The sequence below is a fragment of the Colletotrichum acutatum genome (genome assembly GCF_030867785.1).
Source record: "Colletotrichum acutatum strain CBS 112980 chromosome Unknown BDZ83scaffold_58, whole genome shotgun sequence".
Lineage (NCBI taxonomy): Eukaryota > Fungi > Ascomycota > Sordariomycetes > Glomerellales > Glomerellaceae > Colletotrichum > Colletotrichum acutatum.
The window spans coordinates 60,930-83,941 of record NW_026849052.1 but is presented as its reverse complement, the minus strand read 5'-3'; the positions used below and the strand labels follow the sequence as shown (position 1 = coordinate 83,941).

At 53.2% G+C, this 23,012-nt stretch overlaps 7 protein-coding genes across 7 annotated transcripts; 4 read left to right on the top strand and 3 right to left on the bottom strand.

Moving 5' to 3' along the window:
• Window positions 1-907: 907 nt before the first annotated feature.
• Window positions 908-1,827, top strand: BDZ83DRAFT_368130 (uncharacterized protein). Its single transcript, XM_060502622.1, has one exon. It carries the CDS (start codon window positions 1,120-1,122, stop codon window positions 1,729-1,731), a length of 612 nt encoding a protein of 203 aa, XP_060363979.1. The 5' UTR covers window positions 908-1,119; the 3' UTR covers window positions 1,732-1,827.
• A 4,255-nt stretch (window positions 1,828-6,082) lies between these two features.
• Window positions 6,083-7,030, top strand: BDZ83DRAFT_579659 (uncharacterized protein; the record flags this gene model as incomplete). The annotated part of the gene is made up of 4 exons (XM_060505266.1): window positions 6,083-6,275; window positions 6,352-6,380; window positions 6,445-6,588; window positions 6,647-7,030. 4 exons carry the CDS (start codon window positions 6,083-6,085, stop codon window positions 7,028-7,030), a joined length of 750 nt encoding a protein of 249 aa, XP_060363978.1.
• Window positions 7,031-7,875: 845 nt separating this feature from the next.
• On the top strand, window positions 7,876-9,317 carry BDZ83DRAFT_579687 (Cys/Met metabolism PLP-dependent enzyme; the record flags this gene model as incomplete). Its single annotated transcript, XM_060505270.1, has 2 exons — window positions 7,876-8,112; window positions 8,268-9,317. The coding sequence occupies 2 exons, from the start codon at window positions 7,876-7,878 to the stop codon at window positions 9,315-9,317; spliced, it is 1,287 nt and encodes a 428-aa protein (XP_060363977.1).
• Window positions 9,318-10,010: 693 nt separating this feature from the next.
• BDZ83DRAFT_720284 (isoprenoid synthase domain-containing protein) lies at window positions 10,011-11,525 on the bottom strand (the record flags this gene model as incomplete). The annotated part of the gene is made up of 8 exons (XM_060512259.1): window positions 10,011-10,080; window positions 10,146-10,381; window positions 10,445-10,478; window positions 10,533-10,622; window positions 10,684-10,840; window positions 10,903-11,168; window positions 11,229-11,294; window positions 11,365-11,525. The coding sequence occupies 8 exons, from the start codon at window positions 11,523-11,525 to the stop codon at window positions 10,011-10,013; spliced, it is 1,080 nt and encodes a 359-aa protein (XP_060363976.1).
• A 780-nt stretch (window positions 11,526-12,305) lies between these two features.
• On the top strand, window positions 12,306-12,689 carry BDZ83DRAFT_624617 (uncharacterized protein; the record flags this gene model as incomplete). The annotated part of the gene is made up of 1 exon (XM_060508455.1): window positions 12,306-12,689. A coding segment is annotated over exon 1 (160 nt), but the record flags the coding sequence as incomplete, so codon positions are not given.
• Window positions 12,690-13,476: 787 nt separating this feature from the next.
• On the bottom strand, window positions 13,477-14,205 carry BDZ83DRAFT_753044 (polysaccharide deacetylase; the record flags this gene model as incomplete). The annotated part of the gene is made up of 1 exon (XM_060514293.1): window positions 13,477-14,205. The coding sequence occupies one exon, from the start codon at window positions 14,203-14,205 to the stop codon at window positions 13,477-13,479; it is 729 nt and encodes a 242-aa protein (XP_060363974.1).
• A 5,829-nt stretch (window positions 14,206-20,034) lies between these two features.
• BDZ83DRAFT_579751 (uncharacterized protein) lies at window positions 20,035-20,943 on the bottom strand (the record flags this gene model as incomplete). Its single annotated transcript, XM_060505280.1, has 1 exon — window positions 20,035-20,943. The coding sequence occupies one exon, from the start codon at window positions 20,941-20,943 to the stop codon at window positions 20,035-20,037; it is 909 nt and encodes a 302-aa protein (XP_060363973.1).
• Between the last annotated feature and the right edge of the window lie 2,069 nt (window positions 20,944-23,012).

The window sequence follows — 23,012 nt, the reverse complement described above, 5'->3', positions numbered from 1 at the left end:
TGGTTCTCAATGGTCAGACGGAAGCCGGCAGGTTATGTATGAAACAGGGAACACGGATACCGACAGCAAACAACACAACACTCACATCCACCTTTCTCACCAGCCATATTACCTACCTATCCGCCATGGACGAGCTCGTTAGATGGGGTCGGCCTGGACTCTCGAGCAGTGCTGGACTAGGACTAGACTGAAGGGTGACCGAAGCCAGGATCCGTCTCGGGCAGAGTGTGTCAGTGGCTGAGTTGCCTCTCTCTCAGTGTCCATCGTCCAAGTGGAGATGGGAGGAGACATCGTGGTGTATTCTCGACGAGAGCGCCGGCTGAGGACGTGCGTGGGTGTGAAGGGCGAGTGCTACTACGTCCGGTCGAGAAGTCCATCCCAAAAGGGGATTTGGAAGTCGGGTGTGGTAGTAATTGGGTCGTTGGTGTTTTCTGAGCACTGCTACCGTATAGTCGTAGTCTCGTCCTCATGCCCGCTGCAGGGCAAGGGTCTGGGTTATCCCTGCTCGACCCCATCGAGGATCCCATCTCGCGGATCGAGACAAGCTGCTAGACCTGTTTGCGTTTGGTTCCATGGCGCTTTGGGACGACTTTACCTCTCAGTCAACCGTCTTGCTATGTGCCGCCGCCATGTCAAAATGCCTAGGAATTGGGCCGGGCGTTACTGGAATGTTCAACCCTCTCTGTCTGCAGAATCAAAGTGCGAAAACGTACCTTGGATGTAGAAACGCCACAAAAGAAAGACAGTTGTGGGGGGGATGAGCGGGCAGAACCAACAAGTTGCTACGACGGAAGTGGTCTCAGATGGCCGTTTGCGGAATGCAAGGTACGGCGCGGGCTGATCTAGTTTCGCCCACTTAGCGCCGAAGGATGGGCGGAAGAGCAAGCCACACCTGATTTCCATACTGAGATCGAGACCTTGGCCAGTCGTTGCCTCTCATCTATAGTGATCTCTTGAGTATATTCTATCCCATTGCCGCATGTTATCTCCATGTTTTCGGTTGCGGACAAGCCATTTTCGTCCACGTTCTCGAGCTGTCGAGCCTGGACCGTCGTCACATGACCCGGCATGCCGTGCAATTCACGATAGACGTGAACAGGCAGCCGAGAGGTGAGCAAGATGGTTTGTAGAATTCCGCACTCTCCTCATGGTCTCGAAGCTTCTGCGGAGTCCTCAGAAGCCGGTGGACGTTTGCTGTGTTGCTGCACTCTAGTGGTTTACTCATATCGCCATCTGAGTGGTCTACTTCGGCATAGGCCAAAAGTGGACAGAGCGGGAGACGAGTCGGACGGAGGAACCAGATGGACGCAGGAACCAGACAGGCTCAACGCGATGCATAGCCTCAAGGGCTTTCCATGGCCGCTTCGGTCGCCCTGCCCCTGGAGATCCCACATTCGTGCTGATCTCTCTCGTCCTGCGACCTGCAGCATGCGGGCGAAGTGTGTGCTTTACATAGCATTGCATCGTGAGTGGGGCCCCGCGGCATCGAGGCTCGACCTGAAAACGACCATTGGCCTTGGCGAGCCACGGGAACCGTGTCATCCAGTGCTACTCCAGCGGCGAGAGGTCGACTACCGCAGTAAGTCGTTCGAGCTTTCCTTTCTCCTTATGACAGCAGCCGTTGACCGTCTCGCTGCGAGTCGTCCGATGTTGCTCGGACGCACGCTCAAGGGTCGATCATTTCATGTCCTTCTTTTCTTAGGTACACAGGCACGCATGGCGTCGGCCTAGCGCCCACGCCATGAGATCCAAAAGCGCAGGCTGGGGAGAACAGACGTCGTCCCGTCAGGTACCGCGATGAAATTCTTCTTTTCCAAGCCTGAGAAACTCAAAAGGTGGGTTGAGCAGGCGTTTGATGTCAATGCGGCTGTTAGGCGCGGGTCTGTTTCGTCCTTCTCACGGACAATCGAGATTACGTGCGTCTCAGCACCGACCACATCCTCTCGCAGATTGCGTCTGAGGTCTTTGATGGTGAAAGTCTCTCCGCGAGTTTCCCGTACACGTTGTCAAATTCGGTAGATTGACGAATACACTCGTGCGACGTCCACCGGAAAACAACGTGGTAATCAACTCATCGTTCCATATGACAGATCGCAGCAAAAGCCGTTCCAGCATTGACAGAACTGAGAAGTGTAGGAGTTCTCATGGGTCTTGGTCTTCAGGCCTCAATAGAATCCTGATGAAAGCCGCCTGCTGAAGACCAGCATATCCATGCAAGAAGCTCGAATCTCGATAATCTGATCAGTGTCCCGTATTCAAGCCAGACATACCTACTACATTCATGATTTCGACAGGGTCATTCCGTGATGGCATCGGTACATTAGCAGTGAACCCCTACTGTTGCCGAGCATACAATACTCTGATCAACCCAATGCTTGCTGTTTTCCCCTTGACGGCGAGTTGATCACTTCTTTGTCTGCAGGCGCGCCACTTCTGCTTGGATTGACGTATGAAACCATCAGGCGACACGGATGGCGATGGTCCTTCTCAGATCCTGTGCCGATGACGACTATGTCGTCGATGATGGCGAGGGTTGTAGATCGATTTCAACGACGAACAAAGGACTGAGGAGGCGCGTTGGTTATGGCGAAAACAACCTCTTGAGAAGCCCGACGTTGCGAGCCGAACCCAGGTCAAGGTCGGCGGATACTCTGGCGATCATCTCGAGACAAAGAGATATCTCGACGCAGGTGCGGTCGATCAGTCCCCTTCCGGTAGACTGCTTATTCGATGCATAGAAGAGCGATCAGCTGATGATAGCGACAGTAACAAGTGCAGCAAGGTATTCTCGCTCAGCTAAGGACCAAGATGGCATCAGTTGGTCAACCGCCGAAGCATACGACGAGCATAGCCAAAGTCCGTCGAAGTCAACATGACACCGCGACGGGGCCGGTGTTAGGCATCGCCGACGCCTAGACTTGTGGTGTCAACAGTCTATCTCGATGGTGCGTGGTTGCGTGGGTGCGAGTTCGTCTGTAGCGTGCCCGCTCCATCGGATCTGGGCGTCTACATTCCCAGCTGCCTGTCGGACCGCAGCCACTTTGGGTAGCCGAAGTCACGACAACCTAATCCGGCGCCATGCTGAACCACGATGTGAACGGCCCTCAAGCTCTTCATTGCACGTTGGACAATTGCAAATTGTGTCGCTTTTGCCCCGGGTCACGGTGTACGGGCACTGGTTGACTGGCCAGGCCGATGGCGCATCTTCACAGGAGGAAGGGTTAAGCCGGCGAAGCCATAGCCGGCGAGGGCGTCCGGAAAGGCGACTTCAACGAGACTTGTGCAAGGCAACCTACGACAAGGAGGCGTCTTGGTGTGAGCGAATTCCGCATGCAGACAACTTTCACTGAGCTAAAGGTCGGAGTAGGTCGCAGCCTGGTTCCAGACCACCAGGCGTCTTGTTGTTTAAAAGACGCTGCCAACCTCGTCGGATGAAGAACGCCAGCCAACCGACTTACAGCGAAGATTGCGGATTCTCAAGATGTTCGAGGACGCGGTTTGACGCCGCTCAGTCCAACATTGACTTGAGTGGTGAGTCTGGCGTATACGGCTATTGATTCGTGATTCGGGAGGGCGAGTCGAAGTCGCAACCCTCTATGACCGTTCTCCTATCACGTGTACGGATATCCCTTTCCCAATCGATAGATAGCACCCTCATGAGCTGTGATGGGAGCGTGTGGTGGAGTACCGCGCCGGCGACGGCGATGACCGACTCCCGTTTTCCGCCCGGTAAGTCGATGATCCGCTGAGGGGAAAGGTGGGTTAGGTAGAGCGTCATGTAGTGAGCGGATAGGCGCAACCAACTCACGTTCCGGTGCGGTCAATCAGGAACAATTGGACGGACATGATGCAGGTCCGTAGAAGGGCGATAGAAAGAGGAAGTACGGCACGGAGATCAAAGGGCATTTTCTTTGCGCTCCGATGCCGAGAGATCCGATATGTGGCGTCCGAACGTCCAGGTTTGCCCAGCGTTGTACTGTGGATGATCACCTTACGGCCAGCGAGCAGGACTGTGCCAAATACTCGAGGCGAGACGGAGAAGAGACGATTGAGGGTTTGGGGGCCGAGGGTTCGACGCTTGTGACTGCGCAGAGCTTTCACAGGTCTGCCAGTATGCGCCTAGAAATGAATGTAGACGCTGAATGGTGGGCGAATTTAACCGCTGTAACCAAGGAGAAAGAAAGCCAGGATAATCAGGGTTGGAATTTGGAAAAGGCCATGCCCCCGTCGCGGGGATTCGGGACGCAAGGTTGGACCGGACAAGGTGGATGACGGCAAGCGTCACTGCGGGCTTCCAGAAGGGAGGGCACCATGGTGTCCGGGTGATTACATAAGAAGGCAAAATCAGGGAGGTACTTGCGGTGGTGCTGCATTCAAGGCACTGTCACATGTACCGACCCGCATCCCACCTTAACCCCCTTATGTCACTGATGGCAGCGAACCATTCAGCTCAGCTGGGCTAGAAAAAACAGGCAGGTAGGCATGGCAAGAACAAAAACATGGGACAAACACATGTCATCGACCAAGGTCCCTTGCCTTTGGAAAGCTTCTCAAGCTTGCAACAGTAGAATCGGTGTGGCCGGTTCATGACTCTAGCCACTGAGAGGGCGAGTGACTGAGTGAGTGAGCTAATGTTTGATCATGTCTTTCCCCAGTGCTCTGGGCCGTTGGTGGCATGGTATTCGCGGTTCGTTCCAAGTTTCCCGGTTTCCCGAATCCCCGTCCCGCTTAGCTCCTACTGCGTAAGGTGCCGCCATCGCAATCCCAATTCTCGTGAGATGTCATTGAATGCTTCGCGGCTTCGCCAGTGCCAAGCTGTCCAGGCTGTCCAGCTGTCCAGGCTGTCAATATCCCCACTGATGGACATAGGCCGCGCAGTGTTTGCAAAAGATGTTGGCTGAGTCGTGGGATAGTGCCGATGATCTGCCCATGCCGATGATGGGGAACCGCTGCAGCATCTTACACACCTTTACCGTTTAGGGCTCTCGGACTTGACACCTTCAAACGTCCCTACGTGCCTATTCCCTGCCATGCCATGGAAAAGCTCTTTTCTCAGTTCCCACTTGACCCTGAAGAGTGATGGCGAAGAGTCCGGGCGGGACCGCGGGTTCTCACAGCGGTACCGGCAGCGACACCGGGGTTCTTTACCTCGCCAAACTCCGTACTGATGCTCGGCGTTATACCAAGTTACCTCATGATCCAATGGATGCATCTGCAAGAGGGTCATTCGTCACTTCCAAGTCTGATGTGCCCCCCCTTGCGTCTAGTCCCTGAGTGGCAGTAGCGCGTATCCGCACCTACTTTTCCCGTGCTTTATGGGCGGATGCAAGGAAGGAAAGAAAATATACGGATGGGCAGGCACGAGCGGGAAGAAAAAAGACATGACAGAGACGCTCATACTTGCCAGGGGAAGGCAAGCACAAGCACAGCCCAAAACCTGCAGATTCCCGCCCGATGATATTGTCCGCCAGTTCTAGCTCCCATCCATCTCTACCTTGCCGTCTACTCTTCTTCTCGACACCACGTCTCGATTACGTCCTCAACTTTGAACAAGCGCCGGCCTGTTCCCCAATCTTCGTCTCCATCTCCCTGCGCCTCACTTGGATCTCCATCATCTCCTGCATCCATCTCTCTCCAGGACCGCTACAGACCAATACCGTTCCGCCTTGTCCATCCCAAGCCACCGTCTTACTGTACATGTAGACTAAGACTGGGCCCTTCGACCAACTCAGACACCACTAGCTATCACTGCACACACAGGTCCCTACTGTGTACATCTGCTCAAGTGGGAAATAGGACGGGTCAAGATTGCCATATAGTTCATCGCCATCCCTTCCCGCTACCCTATTCCCCGCCTTCGCCTTTTGGGTCCACCGATCGATTTCTTTGTCAAACGGTCCCAGCATCAACCTCGAAGCACAAACACAACTCGAAACATTACGCACCAAGTTTTTCTCTCTAGCTTCCAAAAACAAGTTCGCACATTGGCCTGGTCTACAACATCGACACTATCGCGACAAATCGAGATTTCCTCCTTACCAGCTACCATCCCGACCTTGCCGCTTTCGCGCCATCCTCCGCCATGCCCATTCGCAACCCTTTTGCCCGCCGTCCGGGCCCTGCCACTCTCCATGCAGACGAAAACTCACGACCCGATGGCGAGAGCCCGTCGCATCCCGGATTTGAGAAGCAAGACACAGTCGGCTCCAAGGCTTCTTCTTCCCTCAGCGTGCGAAGTTCCAAGAGCCAGGACAATGGCGAATACAAGATGAGTGGTATGCACCTCCACCTCTCATCAGACGTGATGGCGCGCACGTGAGACCAATTGACTTACTTTTCTCTGCATCACAGTCGTGAATGACAGCGGCGTCTATCTTCCGGTATGCACCCTCGTAATCAACAATCTCACCCACGCTCGAGACATTTGCTAATGCGTATGCGCAGCCATCCCCAACTGAAGAAAAAGGCCTGTGGCCGAGCAAGTACCTCGGCTCTGGCCACAATTCGACAGACACTCGCAGCAATAGCGGCGAGATTGAGCATTTCTCTATTTCCCGAGAATCTTTCGATTCGTACAGGCGATCATTTGTACGTCGAGTTCAAGCCGCTATTCGTGGCGCCACCGCTGACCGCAATTGCGTTGCAGGACATCACAGCACGGTCCCCAATTCCCCAGAACGACTTCCCGGCGCGCCAGAGTCTCGATTCAGCCCGCTACCCTCGCCTGCCTCGATCCGCGCTTGACAGACATCGGGAACTCCCTACCGCTGACGAGGGCTTCGAAGACGTCGGCCTGGACGACCAGAAGCATCAACAACAACACCACCAATCCAGCCGCATGCGCGGCCTGTTCTCGCGCTTCGGCGACTCAGACCACAAGGAGCCGAGCGCCAACTCGCCCAACTCAAGCGTCACGCGCTTCCTGAACGGCGCTGGAAGAAAGCGCGGCCAGAGCGGACAAGGCTCAGAACTAGGAACCATCGAGCGCCCAAAGTCGGCGGCGTCAGTCGAGACCACCGAAATTCATTAATCGTACTCCCGGGCATCTTTTCTTCTTACTTTGTATATACGTCCTGTCGATGCAGCCCTTGTCGGCTTGGGATTTGGCGTTACTGGTTGGGTTATGTCCCAAGATATGGGGTGCATTCGCTATGACATGGTTAGAGTTGGGCCAACCAGCCTGCACACTCGTCGGGTTGAGCCGCGTTATGCATATACGGGCGGTTGCAAGTCACCCTGGCGAGCAGAGCTCCGAGTCCGAGTGTCTTGGAAATAAGCTCTTAATGATAATGATATTGGTTGACATGTCTTGGCTCCAGGGTCTGCTGTATGGTGACATTGCCGGTGACATACCTTGAAAGTTGTGATGTAGTGTTAGTTCGGGATATGAGAGAGGATTACTCATTGGAGTGGCTGGAATAACGGTCCGAGCCTCGGAGGGATGGGCTGGCGGAGACTCATCCGGCATCGTCATTCCAATGGTCAGTATGCTTTTTGACGTGATTTAGCAAATACTTATTCATCCGTCATGCACTTATCGCACCATGACCCAGCTTCGGGGTTTGGTCTTCGACCCCACCTTTTGATAAGGTTCCACGCAATGGAGGGGCAGAGTCACAGAGACGGCTGGTTCCCGGCACCGGGCCGCCGCCCGCCTTGATCGTCTTCCGCGCCGATTGTTTGTCGGTGACTATTCAATTTTCTCTCTTATGACACATCTGGAGCTTTCACGCCCTGTGCATTACATCTCGACTCCCCCTTCAGTCGTTTAAAGATTTTGTGTCATATCTCGTCACCTATTCCAGGACCCTTATTCCCAGCAAGAGGCACTGAAGCACCCCCTTCACTTGGCATCCTTTCACGACAAACAACACAATGGCTGGAAATATCCCTACGAATGGTGACACGGCGACCCGGGCCGCTCCCGGGGCCGGCTCCGAGGTCCCGACGACGGCCGCCGCCAGCAAGAGAGAGCTCTCGCTTGCTACGCTTTCCGTCCATGCTGATGATGGCATCAGCAGCCACCGCGCCATCGCGCCGGCGATGCACGTGTCTACCACGTTCAAATACCACAGCAACCCGGATGAGCTCCGTTCAGGGGAGAATGTCGATGTAAGTCTTGCCCGCGCTCTCATGCTGTTCCTTTGATTCGGGTTTCAAGACGATTGCCGCTGTTGAGGAGATATCAGAATGACCCCATCATGAGATGGAAAAGAAAAAGAAAAACAAGTCAAGTGTGAAAAAAGGTCAAACTAACATCCAAATAGCCCTCCGCCCCTGGCGACTCTCACATCTACTCCCGCTACTCGGGCCCAAACACAACCCGCCTCGAGGCAATCCTCTCCAGCGTGCTCCACGGTCCCACCCTGACCTACTCCTCGGGCCTCTCCGCCTTCCACGCCATGCTCGTCTTCCTGAACCCCAAGCGCGTGGCCATTGGCGGCGGGTACCACGGCTGCCACGGCGTCATCAAGGTGTTGACGAAACTCAACGGCCTGCAGCAGCTCGAACTCGACGACGCCTCGCTGGAGAAGCTGGAGGCCGGGGATGTGCTGCACGTCGAGACGCCGCTGAACCCTACTGGTGAGGCGCGGAACCTGGCGTATTTTAGGGAAGTTGCGACGAGGAAGGGTGCGTATTTGACAGTGGATGCTACGTTTGCGCCGCCGCCTTTGCAGGATCCGTTTGCTTTGGGGGCGGATGTTGTGATGCATTCTGGGACAAAGTATTTTGGTGGCCATTCGGATATGTTGTGCGGGACGCTGAGTTTGAATCCCAAGCACGCGGACAAGTGGATGCCGGAGTTGTTGATGGAGAGGTGCTTTATCGGGAGCGTGATGGGGAGTATGGAGGGGTGGTTGGGTGTCCGGTCGCTGAGGACGTTAGAGTTGAGGGTTAAGAGGCAGTCTGAGAGCGCAACGAAGCTTGTTGCGTGGCTTGATGGGGAGATTCGCGGGAACCCTGGGGGGTTGGTGGGTAGTGTTGTCGACACGGTGCAGCACGCGAGTTTGCAGACTGCGGATCTGGAGGCGGGGTGGTTGAAGGAGCAGATGCCGGGCGGGTTCGGCCCCGTGTTTGCGTTGTTGTTGAAGGATGAGGGGGATGCGAAGAGGTTGCCGAGCAAGATGGGGCTGTTCCATCATGCTACGTCGCTGGGTGGTGTCGAGAGTCTTATTGAGTGGCGGGCGATGAGCGATAGCGGGTGTAGTAAGAGGTTGTTGAGGGTGAGTATTGGTGTAGAGGGGTGGGAGGATTTGAGGGATGATTTGATTCAAGGGTTCGAGGCGTTGGTGAAGGAAAAGAAAAAGACGGTTTAAGGGGGTGATTGTGAAGGCGGGTTTCGGGGTTTTGGTTTGATTCTGATAGAAGTCGAAAAGGAGCCGCTTAGATGGTATCTTGATAGACAGTTCTTGTTTTAAGACGAGATGGCTAAAGATTTATATTTCGGTCCATGTCTAGGTATATATTTGCGAATATTGAAGGCCGAGACGGGTGAGTTACTGACTTTAAGGGATGTTCATCGCGCTCAAGTTCTCAAGTCCTTGATTTGACAGTCATTGATGACTTACCTCTGTCCACTCGCCTTCACGAAAAGTCAAGGGGCCAAACTCGAGTGTGAGTTGCTGGGATTCTATAGAGTCTTCCTGCATGGCATCTGAAGATCAGGTGTCAACTCGGTGGTGGGTGGTGTATAGCACAAGATGGACCTCTCGTCACGGAATTTGACCTTCCCAAGAAACTTTATAGTTGTCACAGTAATCTTGGAGACCAAGATGTGCATCAGTTAAAGCGGTCTATTGCATTCTAGAAACCTCGTAGTCCAGAGAAGCCAATGTCTTCAACACCGGCAACAGCATGTATAGGAATCCAATCAGCCAAAGACCGCGATCTGCAAATCAGCAAAGCAGGGTATCTGGCCCAACATCTCAAAGCAATCTCAAAGCGGCCCCATATCAGTCTCGATCCAATTCTTCTATCCATTATCCAGAGTTCGTTCTCCATCTCTTCCATTAAAGCAGGATATCCAAGGATCCATCCTTGTTCATGCAGCCTGCCAGCTTATATCTGGTTGACTCAAGCCTTGTGTTTCACATAGTTAGCCACTTTTGTCTTGAGCTGCACCAGTGGTACTGGGAAGAACTCACGTGAACTGGACTGATCCGGTCACCATGCAACGACAAGCATCGCAGTACTTTCTGATTATGTCCTGGTTCTTCTCTCCAGCGGCTTCCTCGAGTATGGAGGCGGCAAGCTCAAAGATGGCGACAGAGTCCTGGAGCTCAGTGAGCAAAGCGTCGACAGCCTGCTGTAGCGATTTGCCTTCACCCATGAGGATGGGCACGGAGTTCACGACGCTCTCTGCCTTGGCGGCATCATGGGGCTGCATAAGAATGTTGGTCAAGATTCGTTTTTGAGTCGGTAATAGGGGGGTTTGGTTACTTACAATCTCTTTCTTGAGAGAGAGTATGTCGTTGGTACTATAGGCATATTAGAATATGACCTTTTATTATGTTCACTTCGTACCCACGTACATCCAGATGCCTCTGCTGGTCTCCTCCCAGATAGTCTGGACCTCTTTCATGTAGCGGATATGCTCTGGCATGTTCTCCGCCAAGCCGTACCTAAGTCACAGAAACGTTAGACTTTGTTCCTTCATATTAGTAAGTCTGACATGGTACTGACTCAATGAGCGCGCAAAGTGTCCACACTGCGGCCGTCCCATGCCGGAGCTCTGAGTATGCCTGCAGGTCGGGCAAGTCGCCCTGCAGACGCATAGTCTGCTCCTTGTGGCAGTTGTTGATATATCGCTTCATCTGGGTCATGAAGGTCTGTCTCTGCTCTTTTGTCTCGGGTTAGCGAAACTGCTGTTGGTTGTTCCCAGTTGATATAGCAACTTGCCACGGGTGTATGCCTTCCGTAGCTGCGCTCCGATTGCCTTCAGCTCAGTATTCGCATGATCATACTGGATCGCCGAGCCATCGTCAAAGCCAAGGTCTAGAACATGCTCCAGAACTACTATTGTGTTGTCATGACGAGTCTTGGCGCGAAGCAGGTCGTTGCTCAGGTCGTCGCTGCTCTGTTGGTCAATCGCATCATCCCAGCAGAAGAGCCAGATGATGTAGAGTGCCAGAGTCTGAACTTGTTCCCAATCTGGGTGAGGGTAATACCTGTTTCGAAGGATTAGACTATTGTTGTGGGAAGTCAGGGGGTAAGTGGATCGGGCTTACAAGCTGACGAATCTGGCGTAGTTGGCCTCCCGATATTTCTCACGGAGAAGGGGCGACTTGATGAGCCTTTGTGAGGATGTGTGAGATAACAATTCTTGCAATATGTCGGTTGATAAGGACGTCTGCCTAAACTTACCGGTCAAACGCTTCCTCGACAATGGGAATGATGCGCTTGTAGTGAAGGTTGGTCTTCTTGACGGGCCATCCTTTGAAGATACCGTAGAGATTCGGGACGTGAAGTGTCTTTCCCTTGAGGGTCTCGACGATAGTCTTGGCGCATGAAGTTTGCTTGTTCATTGCAGTTTGCTTGTCTGTCAGGACGTTGGCGAGGTGTGTTGGTGGGAAGTTTGCTTTGTTTGCGTCAGCGGGACCAGGGCAGCAGTTGTCCGGACAGAATGGGAAGATAAGCTGGTCAGGGTGCATCCTGACTGTGCCGTAGTTCCGATGACCTTTATATGTATATGCGAAAGCAATATACTAAATGCTGGTTGGTGTGCGTTCTTTTCCCCTTTCACGATACCGTTGAGGGTGAGAGCCCGGGTCGAGATGGTGAAGGGGAGAAGAGAAGTCTGCTCGAAAACTCCACAGACGGACTTAAATACTTACAGATCGACTGAAGTCCTAGAGGCAAGTGCCGATTCAGAGAAGAAGAGGAAGGGGCGAGCAGGGTATGGAATCGAATAAGATGAGATGGAATACGAAGAGGAGGGCCGGGAGTTTCTCGAGAATGAGGGCCTCCAGTGCCCTTATATCCAGGTCCAGGGCCTCATTCGTCAACCAAGCCCAATCGATCCCCATGGTCGAGCGGTATAACGCCCTGGTCCGTTAGTAAAGAACTTGGTGATGAAATCTCGAGAAGTCTTCTCAGATGGAGGATTTCGTAGGGTGCGCAGTTCGATTCCCGAACTGCGCACTTGAGCTTTTGACTTTTGGGCCCCTTTTCTATGATGGAATTTTCCAAAGAATTTTGCTCTATTTATGATAAGTGAATAATCCGGTATTACCAAGTAATCCTAGGTCTCGTGAAGTTGTTTGATTGGCAAACCTTTGCTGTTTGGGGTTTGCACCGTTGAGAGTGGGATACTCCTTCCTGTAGAATTTTGGGAAACGACTAAGTGATCTTGACCCTGGGTCTACTGGACCACCAGCTGCGGGGCTACCCTCTCGCGTACGATGGAAATATGGCGCCTGAAGTCGATGTAAAGGGCTGGATATCATTGTCCTCTGGCCATTTGCTCCGCCGCCACAGAGTATTGAACCATTGCTCGCTTCCTGAACCACCACTTTCGGTCCATCAGCATTACCTTCCACCACAAGAAATAGACACGCAATCCATCATGATGTAGGTCACATGGGACTGCACGAAATCCTCTCGTAGGCGATTGCCGTAGCGAATTTTGGGCTCCAGGCCATCATGACCCCCAGAACAATACCAACTGAGCCATGAATAGCTTGGCGTTCGGCAAAATCTCAGCAATAACTATCGTCACGAACTTCGGCAGAGTATGCCAGCTTATAATGCAAAAAAATGAAACCATGTGAGTGGGGACCTAGAGATACTCGGACAACTTTACGGGGATCTGTCGAGGACAAAAAGGCCGCGAGAGATGTCGTGGCGAACCAAATTTCGCTCTCACTGGCTGACGGCTAATAGCATAAGATTGACAACCTCTATCGTACAAAGATCTGCCCGGCTCTACAACGGCGCCAACACATGGCGCCTCCTCCCCCCTTCGACGAGGTCGCGAATCGCCCAATCGACTCCCTCCGAGCGCTTGCTGTCTCACGAGGTGTCACCCAGGTCTCGCAGAACATCTTTGTGTCGCTTTACTGAAACAAGCGAATGTTGGAGGGGACCATGCCTTACCAATCCACAAAGCAGCGAGCCTGTTACGCTCGATCATGCAGCGACCCGATCCTTTGTATACCGTGGCCCCGAGGCGAGACTCCTCGTCATGTTTAAGCTATTATGGGCAACGTGGTATTACACCGCATTGGCCTGGGCAACGATGGCGCGGTCATGATGCTCCGCGTCCCCGGCGGCTCCATGCTGCGGTCGAGACCAGCTCTGACCTGCGGAATCACACGGCCTCCGAAGCCGCCGATGCCCCTCATTTGAAGAGTGAATGCGTGCACGAGCATCGAAAGCGGTCTAGATCTAGACACGGCTTACGTATACGCATTGTTGCAGTTGGGTTTCTTCGTCATGGTTTGGATGATTGATGCTTTCTTTCTCCCAAAATGTCTCTCACTTGTCTGTGTCGACTTCCTTGAGTAGCTCCGTAAGGTTGAGAATCCTATAACCCCGTTTCTTCAGCTCCGGAAGTACCTTTCGCAGCATAGGAACGGTCCAACTCCTTCTATCGTGACATATGATGATAGCCCCTGGTCGTGCCATGCTCAAGATGTGGTTGGCATTCGTCCGCCAGGAACTGATCTGGGCATCGTGTGGGTAGACACTGCCTAGAACCATCCTGTATCCCAACTTGTCGACCAGTCTCCTCATCTTGTTGCTGAAGAATCCTGAGCCAGGACGGAAATACCCAGCTACAAGGGGCTTATCCTCGTACTCGTATGCAATCTTGATCTTCCGCCTGACCTCGAATATGTCCGATTCCAACTGGTCGATAGGGAGGGACCGGGAAGCCTCGTCGTGCATGCCGTGATTTCCTAGCTCGCTGCCAGACTGAATAATGGCCCCGGTGTCTTCTTCACGCCCGTTCATCTGGGATCCAATCAGGAAAAAGGTCGCGTGTGCATCGTTCTCTTTCAAGACGTTGAGGATATCGGCCGTATGCTGTGATGGCGCATCATCGATCGTGAGGCCGATAATCTTCTGATCCGTCTTGACCTGCCATAGTACGTCGGGCCATTTTCGCGCAAAGTAGTTAATAACAAACGGAGGCGGTTTGTAGATGATGTAAAAGGGGACGACCAGGAGGACGGCCAGGGCGAGGAGAGCCAGCAGGGTGGCCATTCGGTTTCTCCGCACACGCCGGCGAAGCTTGTTGGGAAATCGGAAGAGCGTTATTCGTGCCATTGACCATCCATTCAACAACTTTGGTTTTGTCGAAGGAGGAAGGAGACGGGAGGCATTGTCGAGACAGTCGGGTTTTGGTGGTGGGTGAAACGAAACGAAACGAAGCCGAGTCCAGGCGCACAGCTTCATCGTAGCTACCACAGGGGTCGCTTCCAAATCCACGACCCCTTGGGGATGTGTGGCTGGTGGTGGCGGCTGGTGATACTTCTTCCCTGGCACCTGGATGGATACCTGTGGCTGACCTCTCGTCGGATTTGGTCCACTTATCTCCACAAAAGCTCCCACCCCGGTCTTCAACTCTACCTTATTCTTGACCACTTGCCGAACAACTTATTCCAACGTCCATGTCAGAAAACCAACACCAAAGTCCCATTCCGGCGACCGTTTCCAGCCCATTCTCACCCATAAGCGAATCTAGCAGGGAAGGGAAATGCTCTCAATGGCTGGCTTGCACCTCGAGGCCTTGCCATTTTCGTTCGTCGCGACCAAATCTGTACGCCCACTCTAGGCTGCACGATAATCATCCCGGCACAGGCAGCTATCAAACCAGGATGACCATGAGCCACCATCGAAAGATGAGGCCAGAAATGGACATCTGCTTCTGGAATGTTTCTTGATTGAAGAGCTTTAGAAGCCTCGAAGACTGGTTTGCTGATATTCAACGCTGTCCCGCGGTTCTCGCCTGCTGTTAGCCGTGGCGCGCTTACACATGAATGAACACCTCATATTCCTCACAAATAGCGAACGGTTCCGAAAATATCAAGATAAACAATGCTCGTCAAGCGGCGATCTCGAATTCTCATAGTGTATACTTGATCATGCGATGATCAACTTCAACACCGCCCTTCGACCTTGGAGTGCTCACCGCCGTCGAGAATGGAACATGCAGCACATATTCCGGACCCGGCGGACGTCTCAATTTCGTTGCCTAATTTCTTTTCAGTTCTGGATCTCAAATCCTTTCACTTGCCACACTTTGATTTCAAGTTACTTGCTCGAAACCGATCTCAACAAGGCAGGCTCTGTCAAGCTGCTGACAGTTGCTGCAGAAATATGGCCCTGCGATCGACAACATGCTTTGATCTCAGGTAGGCAGTATCGCTACAGCTTCTCAGGGCGCTAGTCGCGCTTACATGACCTCCATTACTCGTCCCAGAAAAGAAGTCGAGGATTCAGTAGATGGCATATCGGGCACACCATGAGTATAGGGCTGTTATAAGGCTGCAGATTGGCCGCCCGAAGCCGATCCCGGATCTCCCGTCTTACGCAGGCTCATAAGTCCATCCTCAATCTATGGCCATCTATGGATCAATGTTGTCCATCAAGGCAACACTCAAACCTGATTCCTGTATTGCGGAGGGTCGGTCGTTGGCACTTCCTCATGGATCCTTCGCAGCATCTTGTTCATCCTTCTGGGAAAGAAATAAGCTTGTAGAGCTCCCGCAACGGCTTGAGCGAACTTATCAGGTTCTCGGTTGACACTGTCGAGGATGACAAAAACTCTCGTGGGGCACATCCAGGCTTCCAGATTTGGCTTCTCTGAAGTCCCTCCTCGGGCGGCCGCTCGGGGACCACGTCTTTAGCTGCAACGATTGCTCTCTTGTTAATTACAGCCTAAGCCCATGGAGAGATCATTGCAGTGGCCATTGATACTCAATTGTACAAAGTCAAGTTAGCTCCATGAAGTTCAATCAGGATCAAGTCTTACACGCCATTATTTAAAGTCTCATCGTGCTCGGCTCGCTCAATCACATAGATGACCTCGCCTGCGGCATCTTGCCCAGATGTTGTTCGGAAGAGGAAGAGTTACGAATCATTCTGCCATGTCTTCGAGTCCTTCCCAAACGATAAGTCTCTTTCTGGTTCTCTCTTATATGAGGGCAATCGAGATCCTGCGGACGCCAATTCACACTGGACAAGCGCGACGGAGGAAAAGTTGTTGGACGAGCAAGACGTCAAGGCCTGGCTGGAGCAACAAGAGGTTAAATCGAGCACTGCTACCGCTCTTGACACCCTTGACGGTCTTGGGTCTGGATCTGCCTCGACAGATACTCCTTCGACGCGACCCAGCAGCCCTGGAACGAGTAGCCATGCTTCATCCAAGAAAAGAACTCGAGCAAGCGAGCCATGGCAGCAGGGGGATGGACCGCTTACTCTCCGCGGTGTGGGAGCGTTTGCAAGCATTTCACAAGTGTCTCCGGAGAAGAAGAAGCGGAAGCGGTGAGTCATCTCCGGGCCGATACAATCAACCTGGATAGAGAACTCATGATCCTCACAGGACGGCAAAGTCGAGACACCGCCCACTAATAGGCTGGTTCAACAATTGGCTCTAGGTTTCGGGCTGCTTTCTAGTATCAAATGGTCTACAACGTAAAATAGAAGCATAGCGGCGTTATTGAGGCTTTGATAGACAGGTTGCGATTGGCGCACGGCAGATGCAAATCTCAAGATACTCAGGGATTTCTTTCCTCCGATCGTTCACCTTTGTGCTGTTCGCAGAAACGCGGGCCAGGAAAGCCGATGGCGAAATCGGCCGTTCAGGCATGCCAGGCGAAGATTTTGGCTATAAAGGCACGGTTGCTCGTTGACTTCCACTACCATGTTTTTGACCTTCCAACATTGTATCTCCCCAAGTATTGTCACCCTCTATGTCGGGACGGGCAGAGTGCCTGACGGTGTCCAGAGTGCCGAGTGGTCCGCTCCGAAGCTTCCGAATCTGCAGCAGACTCGGCGCCGTACCTCCGGGGGATCATCCCGAAACCCTGGGTCCAAACTCTGATCAGTGCTGCAGTTCTCGGTGCACTGAGCACATGAATGATGAGACTTGACGAAAGGGGAGATCCCAGCCACGCACCGGCCTATCGGCACCGCTCACACGGCTTTGCTCAGAGATGGTGTGGCCCGCTTGTCGCTGAATTCATGCGTTGAGATGTGATGAACAGATGGAGAAAGCTTGCTCATATTCTTGACATTATTGTATTCTCACTTTGATGGGAGGGTCAGTGCCTGGTATCCCACGTCGTGCATTTCCTGAACGACCCAAACCGCCCTCAACACCAAACTCAGATCGGTAACGTGCTGTCACTAGCGAATGAGCTCCAGCATCACCAATGGGAAGATTCAAGTCACCCGATCTAAGCCTCGTCGAGATGCAGAGTCGAGAATTTCGCCAATTCGCAACTGATCGAGCAAGGGGTGACACGAAGATCTCCGAATCTGCGGCATCTCGACGCGTCGGAGACTTGATGATCGCCCAATGCATTACGAAAAGAGCCGCGTCCCATTTCATCAACGACACACAGAAAATGCCATGCGACTTGCCCCCATTCTGTCCAAGGAAAGGAGAAAGAAAGGTGAATAGGGGCGTTTCCAGCAATAGGAGGAATTTCTACGCCGTGTCTGTACCCACAAGACAGGTTTCGAACAGCCCGAAATCTCCGGGGCCATCCTCACCCCATCCTGACCTCCGATCAAACACCCGCCTTCGCGGCCTGCGGCCTGCAGCCTCACGGCGATCAACGGGACGGAATAGTGAACACGGTCCCAGTCGCCTTACAAGTTACCGTACCGTCCCTTACCGCGCAAGCCCCCTTCCCGATCCCCTCCTCTCGCTTGCGGTTCTGCATCATTCATGCGGGCAAGCACCCTGGAGGAAGATCAAACGAAACGAACGGGGCGGGGTCCCGCCCCCCCCCCCCCAATTGGATGACAGAGGACAGAACAGGGGATCAAAAAAGCCATTCTTGGCATCCCATTTACTTGGGGAGTCAGATGGTGGACAGAAAAAGGGTTCCACTTTCTCATATAGATGAAATCGCAATGACGTCCTCTTTGATTCGTGCCTTTGCTTTTTCTTCTTCAGTGCAAGCGAGCTCGAGATCGTTGTTCCTGCACGGGTACTTTGTACAGATAGTCAAAAGTTGTCATGGCTACGCCTGGAACAGGTTTCTCCATGATTTCTTCTGCCGAAACCATGCTGTAGGCAGTACTTGCGTTGTAATTCTGGGAAAGCTTGAAAGAGCGATCCACCTGATCCCTCATCCACGTCTCTTTAGCCATACGTTTAGGCAAACAGCATAACGGAAGCAAGCAGTCGTGATGGGGAAGATGGTTGGGCGATAAAGAAACAAACCCAATCACTGCTCCCACGAAGAGTGCCATCGCGTGTATGCGCCATAGACCACAAGACCCGACGGGCCGTCACATGGCATCAACGTCGCAGTCGTCAATCGGACAGCCACTCTCATGAGATGCACATTCAACTGGATGACATACCTTCCCATCCTTTCCCCCACCCGGGGCCCATCTCCCGCCGTCCACAAACGGGACCCATTCCTCCGCGCACAACCACCGCCGTCTCCCTCATCATTCTCCCTTTGCTCACCTCCAATCACTAATAGTCAAAGAGAGACAGGATGATGCAGTCTAAAACGCCCTCCAGTTGGCCAGGAAGCCGGATCCAGATGCAAGACAATATGCAACAAACTTTGACAGAGAGAGAATCCCTTGAAAACTGCCGCCACCCCCACAAGCCTACAATCCCCCGGCGACGCGCCGACGATCCTTCCGTCTTGGGGCGGGAACCCCGAACAACACAAAATGGACTTGACACAGATCTTCCACATCGGACATCATTCAGATGGTCATCAGATTCACATTGATGGGGGATGCCACAGCCCTGTTTTCAAGGGCAATTACGTATGCCATAGGTCGCTTATGCCGTTCCTCCGGTATCGTACACATCCCCGAGGAATTGGGCGTCCCATAGTCCCGGAAGAGAAAACATCCTGTTGCCATCCTTTGTGCTAAACAGAAGAAACTTCACAACAAAGAAACGAACAGAGGGAGGGAACACCAAAAGGAGGGGGGGGGGGGAAGGCGTTGGCGTTGGCGTTGGCGTAGATTCATCGGTCCGGGCACCAAGGGGAGAATGCGGATAGACCGCCGCCCGCCCCCCTCCATCGGCGACGCTGTCTCCGATAGCTCGGTCTGGCGGGCGGTAGAGCTAAACCCGTCTTGCCTGCATCCCGCTCTCGCCAAATTGTACTGCACTACCTACGCTAGACTTTATTGCCTACCTTGCCGTAAGGGTTTTGCTCAAGAGTATTACCTATCGCTTTGGCTGTGCGTTGCATACCCGTTTGTATCTGTTCGTACACCGTTTTTGACCCGTCTGTGGGTTTGTATTTGAGGCTATTGCTTGTTCATCTCATCCGATAAAATGAAGGCACGGACGAAATGATGGCAAATTATCAGGCGAAATAAGGCCCCTTCAATGAGTAAATAAACGTGGACAGGCTGCAGCGCACGGGTGGCGTCATGCAGCGATGAACTCTGGGTCAACCACCACGGACCGCATGACATTCATCAAAACAAGTCACCTTCACATCACACTTGAGGCTCAATCATGAAAACATGCCGCAAAAATGATGTAGCTAGTTATCAATAGCAATATTGGTAGATGCCTCTATATGAGGCACTATCGGGGGATATCCACACGTCATTCAAAGGTATATACACAGAAACGCCAATTATCCCGTATGTAGTCAGGCGTCAGGTTCCAAACAGAGCAATCTCCCTCCGTTTCGCGAAGTGTCCGCTCCAAGCGAGGCTGTTGTCTGAGCCAAAAGTCTCATTTTTCATCATCTCCCTTCCCAAGAAAAAGGCCGAGGTCGTAGTCAGGTTGTTTTTTGCTTCCTGCAAGTATGTACAAAGAAGAGTTCTCAAGTAAGGTGTGCCAAGCAGGCAGTAGAAGTGATCAACACATCAGATCCATGCGGCGGCAGCCATTGGGCGTTGAGGTACGTGACTGTCGTGGAAGAAGCTGGCGAAGATGCTTTGGACCTCCGTGAGGTAGTCTTCTGCGGCGAACTTGCAGAGACCTTCCGCCTTGAGGGCACGCTCCTCCTCGTACATGAGGTCGTCCTTGATACCAAACTCCTCTGCAATTTCCGTGACCTGGGCCAACTCGCGGCCGAAGGGGTGCGGTTCGGCAGGCTTCTCATGTCTTGGCTGGTGGTGATGCTGGAATGCGGGCGCGGGCATAGGCGGCACAGGGGTCTTGGGGGCGGGGGCGACTGAGCTGTGAGACATGGTAGAGGCAGAGCTGGAGCCCGATGACGCCCTCGAGGAGAATGTCATGCTGGCCTTGGAGGAGACGGTCTTGTCCGAAGCCTTGGACATCTGGGAGACTGAGCGCTGGCGGGCAACGGCGTCATATGAGGCCTGCTTCGTGTGCGAAGGTGCGCGCTTGGGGATGGAAGGAATGGCGGGGACTTCGGGGATAGAAGAGTTGATAGCCTGGCCGGGAGCGACAAAGTAGCAGGACAGGTGGTTGGGCTCCTTGGACAGCTCGTGAGGCGCGACGTCGGGGCTGGTCGGAGGAGACGACGCGGCGGAGTTGGCGCTTTCCGAATCCTCCTCTGAAGACTTCCTAGACGAGTTACTTGAGGCATCGGTTCCGGTTCGGGGACGAATATCGGGAGCGTTATATGAGAGCATGTTGGTGGTGTGAACGAGCTCCATGGGCGCAGAGATCTTGTGTCTGATGACGGGGTGCTTGGTGGTCTTGCTTCGCTGCATGGTGTTGCTGCGCTCCTTCCCCCGCGCGGCATCGGAGAGATCGATGCTCTGCTTCACCCGACGGGTAGTGAAGGCTCGTGAGAGAGACGACATATTGATGGTTATTGGCAGAAGCTAGATCTGAGTTTGGCAGTGGGAAGACGTAGGCAAAACGCTAGGCCTTGCTGGTTGTGATGGTGAGCTTGAGTTAAGTAGCGGAACGCAAGCGCCTGATCCGGGAGCAAGAGCCTGTTGTGCAGTGACGGACTGTGAAGGGCGGCAGATGGTGGTGATAAAAAGTGCTAGAGACTGCACTTGTGATTGGACCTGTGACCTTTACTGGCGTGTGAGGTGGATCTTGTGCTGCAAGACAGTTGCAGTCAAGTGAGCAGCAGGAAAGTGATGCCGAAAAAAGGTGAATGGGGGCGGTCACTAAGGGATCTGCCGAGGGAATGATTGTTGGATTGATGGTGTGCCTGTGTGTCCGTCTGTCCACGGTGATGATGACAAGAAGCGAGACAAGTGATTAAGACGACGGGCTGGCCGTGATGGATTATCCTGCGCAAGAGTTGCGTTGTGTTGCTATTCGTCCGAGACAATAGGTGAGGAGTCCAGTCCTGGGGTACTTTGGGAGTATGATGAGTCGGTGTCGATCCGGTTGAAACTTGATGTCGTTGCTGTGTGAGCTGTGATGAGTCCTGGTGTGACTCAGTGTGATGAGGTTGATGAAATGATTGTGAGTGGTTTCGTTCGTGTGTAATGACGGACGGTTCGGTGCAGTAGTAGCTAGCCGAAAATGAACGTTCAACGTGTCGCGCGATATATGAAGAGATAGGTAGAGAGTTGTGGGTGGTATCTGCAGTACAAGTTCGAGCCCGCGACAAAGGTGTAATGCTTTCGAGTACTCCGGGGAGGGAGGACGTCTAGAGGAAAGGCGAGAACAGAAACAAGACACAACACAAAGGGAGCGATGATGTGTTTGCTAGAGCAGAAGCGAAAGGGACAGGATCCTTTTTCCAATATGGGGAATGGAACAGGTTGAGGAGAAGGAAAAGAGAGAAGAGAGGGCGCGTAAAATGGCAGACCAGGGCCGGGCGTGTGGGAGTAATAATTGAATATTGCAGGTGCGATCCTCTTTACCCAGTACGGGAAGGTAGGTACCTTACTCCGTACCTGCCTTACCTTAAGGTGAGGTAGCTCTTTCTTGGTTCTAGGTAAGGTAGGTACGGTACTCCTCTCTTTCCTTCCCTTCTCTGACTCTCGCTTTCCCTCTCTTTCGCAACCTTGACCCGGGCCTGGTTCCTGGCCGAAAAAAAGGATGAATGGGGCTCGGGTCCCTTTGGGACCTGGGGGTGTCGCTCTTTGATTGCCCTATCGCCCATTCTGGTTGGCTCTGGACGGTCTTCCCTCGCAGGGACTGGAGCCAACGACTGGAGACTGCCACTTGGGGGTGGGCAAGAATTACTGGCGCCATGCCGCCATGCCACCATAGGTACCTGCCGTCTTTCCTTTTCGCTTCACCAGCGCTCCCCCTGTCGACGGTGGGACTTGGCGAACTGAAAGGGAAAGGCTCCCTTGCTCCTCACAGTGTCTACCAAGATGTCCCGCTTATATAACGCTATGGCCCAAAAGAGATGGCCTCTGCACCAATGACAGGTTGTGTTTGTCAACGAACCCCTGGCCCTTTCTCTTTTTTTTCTTTTCCCCACTCTCCACCGAGTATCCTTGGATACGTACCAATTATTCCACGGTCAACCTTTTGGCCGTCCACCTCACTCTCATCCATGCTCGCTGTCCACTGTTCAATTTGAGTGTGTGCTGGCTTTGGCCCACGACCCTCCATCCATTTGGGAGAGGAAGCAACCATGTGTCTGCCGGGCTCGCTGCATGACAACCGCCGCCCATCCATCCGCCAAGAAACATTTGGCTGGCACGACTCGAACGGCGGGATGGCACATGGATCGATGCCAATCGTCAGCCCAAAGTTCAAACAACCGTCGACCGTCGACCCAATCCTGCCGCCACCAAAAGGGGGCGGATCATGGATTGCGATGATCTGCCTTCTGGAAAGAATGCCCAACATCGTCAGACCAGCACAGCCGAGACCAGTCCGGCGCGTCAGTCGCTCTCCTTTGACACCTCTTCCAAGCCATTGTCGTCGCTCTTGTCGGCCTCATTGGATC